The 9,654-nt window shown below is 37.4% G+C and overlaps 1 protein-coding gene across 3 annotated transcripts in view; it reads right to left on the bottom strand.

Moving 5' to 3' along the window:
• Positions 1-4,043: 4,043 nt before the first annotated feature.
• Positions 4,044-9,654, bottom strand: part of LOC113232698 — an 8,208-nt gene continuing 2,597 nt past the window's right edge. Inside the window, exons 3-8 of one of the 3 annotated variants that reach the window (XM_026467475.1) lie at positions 9,467-9,642; positions 7,896-7,993; positions 7,201-7,323; positions 6,985-7,092; positions 5,516-5,657; positions 4,044-4,274 (exon numbers count right to left, since the gene is read on the bottom strand). In XM_026467475.1, coding sequence (XP_026323260.1) covers positions 4,236-4,274; positions 5,516-5,657; positions 6,985-7,092; positions 7,201-7,323; positions 7,896-7,993; positions 9,467-9,642 — 686 coding nt within the window. In that variant the 3' untranslated portion in view covers positions 4,044-4,235. Of the gene's footprint in view, positions 4,275-5,284; positions 5,658-6,984; positions 7,093-7,200; positions 7,324-7,895; positions 7,994-9,466; positions 9,643-9,654 lie in introns of those variants that run through there. The other 2 variants (XM_026467476.1, XM_026467473.1) reach the window with 2 other exon arrangements.

Raw genomic sequence — 9,654 nt, forward strand, 5'->3', positions numbered from 1 at the left:
TATACGTTAGGCTCTCTCCATCGAGTATATAGCAGATGTACAGCTCAAGTAAAAATAACATTATTTAAAGCGTACTGTACATCGTTGTATTCTTGCAGTCTATGGAGCAGGTTCGCACAACGATCTCACGATGCTTTGCGGGTCCAATACAACGACGCATTTAGGGTGCTTTTACGTCTTCCACGACGCTGTAGCGCTTCCGGAATGTTCGCGGTCGCAAATGTCGACGGATTCGAAGGTTGCGCGCCAGCCGTCACAGACTCCTGTCTGTTGTAGCTGACAGGTGGGACAGTGGCCTATTAAGGCACTGGTCTTCTCTCCATTTAAGTTTAGGTACTAACATAGTTATTATTTAAAGTTCGTTTTGTAATACTAACACCCTATGGATCAACGTTGTCCGAAATAAATGCATTTTATTTTTTTTATTTATTTATTTATTTTATAACTATTATAAAATAAATAAATAAATAAGTTATATTATATAACCAGCCAGTGAAATTATAGAAAATTATATAAATAAGAGCGCCCTATTGGCTATCTAAATTAGATCTGATTGACACAGCCAATAGCGCCCGCATATTTAAATTTTATCGCGCTCGTTGCGTAGCCATGCAACGTGGGCAGAAATAGAGAAGAAATACTTACCAAACATTCCTGGTAACTCATCAATCACTACACATCACTTATAAATATTAAATCTCTTTTGCACTGAAATACAGACAGCGCCAACAACTGATCTGTGTGTACGTCTCCGTATATTTCAAAAATATTCTGTATTTATTGTAATAAAGATAATATCTCTAACAATAGTGTGCTGTTTCATTCGGTGGTGTGGGGAAAAACAGCAAAACATCTAATTATGAATCAAATTTCATCGGTAATTAAAAACGTAATTTTGCTATTTTCGTCCATTATAGCAAGCTCAAGTTAACTGGTCGATTTAAAGTGAAACAGTTGACGACACCCATTGACGACACCCGTCAATTGTTTCGAACTCGGGCTGGCCAATCGGAGCGCAGTTGTCACAGTAATGATACGGCAGAATAGTTTTCAAACAAATTAAACGACTTTTCGTCTCCATTTCTGGTTATATAGGGTTATATACTCGATGGCGCTCTCTAACACCGCTTAAAACAACAAGAAACACAACCTGAAAGTGCCAAACCGGTTACTGTAATGACTTTTTGTCATCCCAGTCCGCAAAAACTGCTTTGTTTTTGTTCAACTTTAGGTACCTTTATGCCTCGTAAGAATGGCTTTTGTAACTTATATTTACGATTAATTTAAATATAAATTAAATACTATATATACTAGTGCATAAAATAACACTTTTAAATGATAACTATGATAACACAATGTAGTACTTACTGAAAATATGATATACCACCCTGTTTTTTCACTTTAGTTGAGTAATTTTTACAAAGTTTTACTACACAATACGGCATCATTGACAAGCGCGCTGTCAGTCGAACAAACGAAGACTAAAGCGTGATTGACGCTCTGTATACGATTTTAACGCCGCGATTTTAACGCTGTAAGTTCGGACACTTTTTATCGCGGACCTGTCCATTTATTTGTAAGTCAATGCTCGGAAGTGACAAATTTTAAATATCAACCGGAATCTTATTTAAAGAAGCGTATATATACTGAAAAGGTTGTAAACCCTAATGAGCCGATTGACGGGCGTCGTCAGTTGTTTCACTTCAAATTGTCCAGCTTAACTTGAGCTTTGCTTAAATATAGACTCCTAAATGAATTTGTAACTATGAATACGATTGTCGGAACCAGCCAGTTTAGTCTTCGTATTAATGTTATGTCTACCACTATTTTTAATAAATAAAAAAACTATTATTTTTTATTGGGACATTACTAAAGACTTTGCATTCAACTTTGCCTATTAACAAATCAATGCTAAAAACAAGGAAAAAAGCAACGATATCTAAAACTGATAGTTATATGAACGGAATGTATGGTAGGACCAGTATTTATGTGGTCTATAGTAGGACCAGTGCCGGCTTTACCACGGAAGAAAAAACAATGTAAGTACCTTATGCCTCGATTACTATTCGATTCTGGATTGTTAATATAATTCAAACTTTACCCTGTTGGCATATCGTTGAATGTTCAATACCATCAATACCTTTTATTACAAGTTACGACGTTTTGATATTATATTGAAATTTCAATCAATGTGCTACCATCTAGCGGTTCATTGCTGAACTACGACGAAATGGAGTTATTTATTTAGTTCTCCAAAAACAAGAAGCGACCATATCACAGGGCATAAGCTTTACTTTCGTTTCTTGTAACAACAAAGTTATTTCGGTAAACAGAAAATTTTAAATTTATTAAAATATACTTTCCGATGATATGAAATACCACCACTATCATTCTTGCATTCCAAAACAGCACAATAAGGCAAAGTCTAGGATTTTAGAGAATTTGCACGAAAGAATGACACAGCCATTACGGAGTTCAGATGGTGCAAGGCGTGAAGCGCACACGGGCGCAGGGCGTTAGGCTGTGTTTCCACCAAAGATGTACGAGGCAGTTAGGCTATGCAAGGATGCGTAGCGATGCCGTAAAACGCTGTGCAGTTGAGTGGTGCGAGGTTGAGTAGGGGACTCTTTTCAGTTGAGTTGAGGGTGGGGTGAGCGGGGGCGACGGCTGCTGAAAACTCGTCGATATTTTAACCGAATCGTTCGTTTGGATATCGTTCTCGAATCGAAGGCCACTTTCCGAGCTATTCGACCGAAACAATTACTGTCAAATAAGTAATATTCGACAAAATTAAACGACAAGTGTCAAGTATGAAGCTTCATTCGCATCACGCGTCTTTTCATTTGGTCAAGTATTGCTTATTTGGCAGTAATTGTTTCGGACGGAGATCAAGAGTAGACCACCGGATTCGGATACGATATCGTTATCCAACAGCGTTTACGAAGTTAGTCGGTGAAATAGATTATAACAAAAATGAAAATTCTTTTATATAATTTTTAAGAGTTTAATGGCCTAAAATAGGAGGAATGAAATAAAGAATTTATTATTATTAAACCACGAAAAAATGTCCCAAGTCAACCTATTTAAACGTAGTGACATGTAAAGGAATATGAAAAAGCTAAAACGTTGAATTTAAATTGTAATGTCATCGCAGTACTGTCTAATTTTGCTTGCTTCGCTGTCAGTCGAACAAACGAAGACTAAAGCGTGAATGACGACTCCGTATACGATTTTAACGCCTTATAAGTTCGGACACTTTTTAGCGCGGACCCGACTTCCATATAAATGTTTCCATATTACATTCTTGCTTCGTAAACAATGGACGTGAGATAACTTTCATTCATTTTTTCATAACTGTGTTCTGAGTAACGCTTGTAGCCTTTGCCGGTCGAGAAGCTCGTGTAATCGTAGACGTTGTGACGTCATTTCTTTTCGGTTTCGAATGTAACAGTTTGACATTCGATTCACTTTGAATTCTGGTCTCTAAGAGCAAGATCCTGATCTTGAACTGGTAGTCTGGTTCGGCTAACATCATACCTCGCTCACATCTTTCGCTTTTTTGTATTTACAAATACTTAACTCCGCTAGCCCGGTTTCCACCAGAGCTGCGCTAAGCGAGGCCAGGAATATGAAGTAATTCTATTGGTGGATTTGTTCCTCGCACACCGCCTAGCTACCTCACACATCTCTGCATCAAAATAAACTGGCTTTCTCGCAAGATTATTTGTAATTGCACCCACTGCTTGCGTCCCCTAGTGGGTTCTATAGGATTTTCAAGTACTCATGTCCCCGCATAGATGGTGGAACCAACGACTAGTGGGCCCCCACTGACATTTTTTAAATAAAACCTCTTTAAAAGTCATTGATAAATTGGAAACAAGAATAATAATAAACAGCTTCATATAATGAACATCATTTTGACAGCGGCGTGTCTACTAGAGGGCACCAAGGTATTGAATGCACCCGGGCGTTGCATGGGCTGGCGCCGACTCTGGGTAGGATCTGTGTCTACTCAATAAAATAAATAAAAACACACACATTAAACAAAACTTTATTATTAAACACGAAATATGTACCGAAAACCACATACATAAAATACCTATCTAAAATATACTAAAATATAGGCATTAACTTTACAAAACTTAACAAATTTCTTCATACAGGTAGAAAAAAATAACAAACATATTGTTCGACGGCGATCAGCATTATACCCATCCAAAAAATATTGCATTTCGTCATACATTTGTATGGAATGTCTTTGGGACAGAACGTACCTTTTAAAAATGAGAATTTTATTAATTTTTTTTACCAAATTTCAAAAACTACTTAATATGAACAAACTTCACTAGATCTATAAAAAAAAATATGTAGAAAAAGGACAACTTATTCTTGCCTAATCAGTGGAGTCCTTAAATTGTTCATATTGAGGTTTAGGGTGCCTTCAAATTAGACGCGCATGGCATTATATGGAAACATTGATGTCCTAAGTCAATGGTGCCACCGTTTTATTCTACCTCTAAAGGCGCTTACAAATTAGACACCTAAAAAAGCCCTGCAGCCGCTCCATACTAATTTTCACATAATATTTAGAAGCACAGGCCACGCGCAACCCACTTTTGAAGACTAGATATTGCATGAAAATTAGTCGTTGAGCGGCTATAACGCTTCTACAAGTGACTATAATCTGTCCTTTTCGAAGAGGGAGTAAAATTACAGTTCATTGTGCAAAAGTGTTGCCCGCTTGCAGCAACACTTTTGCACAATTAACTGCAGCTAGTGATTGCAGTCGATAAATATCCTATCGACTGAATATTGGTCACGCTAATGGAATAAATAGCCGAACTCGTTTCATTTGAATCATCCTCGACCTCATTATTCATCCAATTACAGAGCACAAGTTCATTTGAATTGTCAATTTTCGTTAAGTTCATACATACATACACTGTATTTAGAACTATGTTTATGAAAAATACAAAGGGGAAACATGTTTTAAAGTTCTTAAATCGGGCTGTTCTTGTAGTGGGCCAGTTGACAAAATAAGAGTAAAGAAGACAAAAACGCAATTATTATTTATATAATCATTAAAACGTCGTATCATTTACAATTCAGTAAAATTTTATCTTCGTTCACAATCTGTCGATAAAACTGTCCACAACAACAACATAACTATGAAAATTGACAACCCTACAAACGTCATTTTACTCCGCCTCCAAAAAATACAGACTATAATTTTGTAAGCGGGTAAAGACGGAATGAAACGGTGGCACCATTGACATATGATGTTGTCAGTCGAAAAAAAACATAGATGCACGAAAGCTGTCAACGTTTATGTCATATCAACCGCCGCTGGAGCCATTAAATTTGCAACTTGAACAATTTAAAACTTCCGATTATAAATAGCGTTCGACGTAGAAAACTGTGTTGTTAAATTACAACAATCACCACTGGTAAAACAACTTGTTGTCATAACACAATGCTAATTTCGTTTCCCGTTTTTGCCCATAAAATTTACCACCTGCGCGAGGGGGCCGAATTTGCCGCGTCGCCCGCGCTTTTTGATCTCTGTCAACACGTCCTCGGATTCTGCTATTGATGAGTCTATCTTAGCTGCTTCATCTGTATAGTCATCAGTTTCATTTTTTTCAGTGTCCGAATCTCTGCGACAAACATAATAGTTGCATACAGGTTTATAAACAAATTTACCAGAAATAGAGACGAAATAAGGGCCGTCCATCTCTGGCTACTCATTAGGTATACTCGCTTGCGCAGAAATCACAAATTAGAAAAATGAAATAGTACAGTTAATATTCCAAAAATATTATTTATTTATTGTAATAAAGATAATTATATCTAACAATGGGGGCTGTTCCATTCGATGGTGTGGGAAAAACAACAAAGCATCTAAGTAATTACAAAACAAACGCAATCACATTTCATCGGTAATTAAATATGTAATTTTGCAATTTAGTCCATTATAGTAAAGCTCAAGTTAAACTGGTCGATTTGAAGTGAAACTATTGACGACAACCATCAATTGTTTCGAATTCGGGCTGGCCAATAAGAGCGCAGTTGTCACCGTAACGATTCGGCAGAATAGTTTTCAAATAAATTAAATGGCATTTTGTCTCTATTTTTTTTTTAAGTTAAGTAATGCCATATCTATTTCTGCCGCATGGTGACAGTGCCCCTCAGATTTAAAGGTCTAAGTGGCAGTGCAACTGTTTTGGACAGGCGTGTCGTTGACCATCACGCGCTCGAATTGTTCGTCCTGTCACTTGATATCATAAATGCAAATTAACATTTAGAATCCCAATTTGACAAGTTTGTCAGTATCCATTTAAATTGTAGGATTTCACATTTACACTGGCTTATTAATTTTTGACCAAAACGAGCTCAATGCACGCAATATGTTTTGTCTCGCTCACACTACGGCTGATAGAGATCGCAACAAGAATCCAATCATCCACCCACCCCACCGGTGAACAAATCAAATCACAAAAATTCATATGTATATAACACACCTACTAACAGAAATGGACCAAGGACCAAGTCGTGCGCCTCATGGGAAGCTACAGGCCTGTCCTTGAGAGTTACAGAGCCACTCAGAGTTTTAAATTGCAAAGATCTGAAGGGCATTACCACTGCGATATAAGTTAACAAGTCCTACGTGCCTGTAATTTCGCCAGCACCGAAACCGGAACACAGTAATGCTGACATTATTGCTTGGGGGCAGAAATGGACAAGGTGGCAGTTCTACCCTGGACGAGCTCTTTCACAAGTTCTACTACTAGTATAATCATATGGAAAGGCTAAGGTACACTGGAAATATGTGCTTTGCACTGGTGCGTCAAACATGCATGTTAAAACATATATTCTACTTATGCCAAGTTAAGGAATACCAGATAAAAAGCATTATATTTTAATCCGACCACAGCTACTGACCAATTGTGTAGTTGTTTGAGGCACGATTTAAAACGCGCTTACCTATTATACTTCCTAGCATATTCAACTACTCTACTTCTATTATTTCTTCTGTCTGGTGAGCTGAAGGGTGGCTCCGGCGACTGGCACATCAGGGTGTCGTAGAAAAATCTGAAACACAAGCTATTATCTTCAGAACTGCTCAAACGGTGCATTTGCGGGAAGCCTAAGAAAGCAAATAAACATAAAAATGGCGTTATTTGTCATTCTTGTCTACACCTGTCAGTACGGGGCTCTGGTTTTCGCGCCTTGCCCGCCGTCATGTCGTCTTCGGAGCTCTCTCCTGACGAGCGCGTCTGAGGAGAACCGGGGGAGGGGGATTTCTTGTGGACGCGCTGGCTGCTGAACAGATATAAGGAACGTACTTTGTATACAAATAATGGAACTAAAAGCGGATTACCTCGTGCCACGTGGCTATAAAACCGTGTAATTGATTGACTTGGGACTTAGCGTCTTTATGTTGTCCGTGTTTCAACGGACTTGAAACTAGGATGTCGAAGAGATTAAAGAGACAAATGTGAGATGGATTTCTCAGGATCCTTCAGAATTTTTTTCTAGTCCTTTTTTATAAATATCTCACAACTGCTGTATTTCATATACATTCAATTAATAATTCCTACTGTTAGTAATTTTTCTACTCGTTTTTAGTTCAATTTGGAGTTATAATATTTGTGTTAACTAACATTGGTACTTTCGTGCCATCCCATCTTATAAAGCAGTTCGAACTGAAAACCAGTATTACAGCAAGCGAATTGTTACATATGCTGAGTTGGATCCGTTTCAAGTTATATTTGTAATCATTAATTTGTTTTGTTTCTTTAAATACAATTTGAGGATAAATAGATCCACTACGAAATAGCCTTTAAGCCGTTGCAAGTAATCTACTGGAGTGGAGATCTTTAACAAGGACTCACCACCTCTTGGCGTCTCCGGCAAGCGTGGGCGATGCTGTATTTCGAGGGGACACAGGCCCGAATGGCAGCGAGGTAGCGGTTGGATCGTCCCCTACTGCCTGTTGACCATTAAACAATACACTTACTATATGAATAATAATAATAGTAATAAAAAATTAAATTAAGAACGAAACAAAATACTTCCGTGTTAACACACGGACGACAAAAAAAAAAACAAAAAAATGTCTCTCTGGAATGTGTGACGTATTGGTGCACTATGGATATTGTGAATCTAGAAACAGCAGATGGAATTGATATCTATCTACCCACATTTTTTGTTTATCATTTTTCTTTATTGTTAATTCACTTGCAATTTAAATAGCAAGAATTAAGTTATATTACAAATGAGTCACGTTAGCGTAATTATTAATAGTATTTTTTGTTTGTATTCTTCTTTATTGTTATTGCTTTTTTTATTTGTTTAGTTTGTAACTTTTAATTTATTTACCGAGATGGTGGAAATGCACGATTAAACCAGAAATGGTTTTTGTGACACAGTTTACCAGCCTAGATGTAAGTTCTTCTTTTAGTACCTGTTTCTTAATAAATAAAAATAATAAATTAGTATCTTTATCACCGCTTCTTCGACGATTTTTGGCAAAGGTTCATCAAATGCTGGTTGAGGACTTCATTTGTCCCCGAAAAATACTGGACTAGGTACCAGCACCGAGAATATTTTTTTATGGTCTAAATACATGCGCATCTCAACTTCATCGCACCTGATGGAAAGGTCGACAATGGAGTATCAACACCTAGATAATATTAATATCTATTCACTCTCGCCTTGAATAGGCCCAAGTCAGAGCGTTCAGGGAATAAGTCTGCAGGCAGGGAATCCCACTTCATAGCCGTTTGCCATTTAGATGTGGAAACATAATGCTTCGTGCGTATCCTTGGAACATGCTTTGACTGATATGTTAACCCTCAAGTTTAAATTTTCATTGAATTGATATTCAATTACTTTTCTGTGAAATGACTCCTGAATTATTAAATTATTATATTGATCTTTCTATTAATAATTATAACAAACTAGTGGAGTAATTTCACATAAAAATAATTGAATATCAATTCAATAAAAAATTAAATACAATGAATAGCGACATCTCTAGCCGGGGCTGGTAGCTATAAAAGTATCTAACTGGATGACGAAATGCCATAGATTTCTTGTAGATGGCACTACGCCTAAAAAGTCATTGAAAAACCAAATACAAAAATACGACGTAAGCACGTAGAAAAATTCGTGAGGTCCGCGTTCGTTCCGTGGCTTAGTTGGTATAGCGTCTGGCACGGTGTGCTAGAAGACGTCGTCGGTTTTAATTCGGCCGGATGGAAGGAATTTTTTCTGAGTGTTCGATCTTCGTATTAATAATTATAACCCTCAATTTCCCGAAATCTTATGCCGCATGGAATATTAATATGGGAACGATTTTCATAAGAAGTTACCAACTCGTTTTGGACCTCATAATCTGTTAAACTTAACACGTTGCCTTCTATGTTTAAAATTACATGATTCAAAGTGAACAAAACTCAACCTTGCTGCCTAAATGGAAGTAGCAGTGTGTGACCTTCTCGACGTCAGCCCAGGCGACCACATAGCGAGCCATGCTCAAAGGGATCTTGGGCAGGAAGTTAGAATGAAACTTGCCCTGGCAGTAGATTGTGATGACATCCGTGTCCTTAATCTCGAAGATTATGCGGAACACTGTTCCTGTGATAAATA

Source organism: Hyposmocoma kahamanoa, unplaced genomic scaffold, assembly GCF_003589595.1.
Source record: "Hyposmocoma kahamanoa isolate Upper Pololo Valley unplaced genomic scaffold, ASM358959v1 77, whole genome shotgun sequence".
Lineage (NCBI taxonomy): Eukaryota > Metazoa > Arthropoda > Insecta > Lepidoptera > Cosmopterigidae > Hyposmocoma > Hyposmocoma kahamanoa.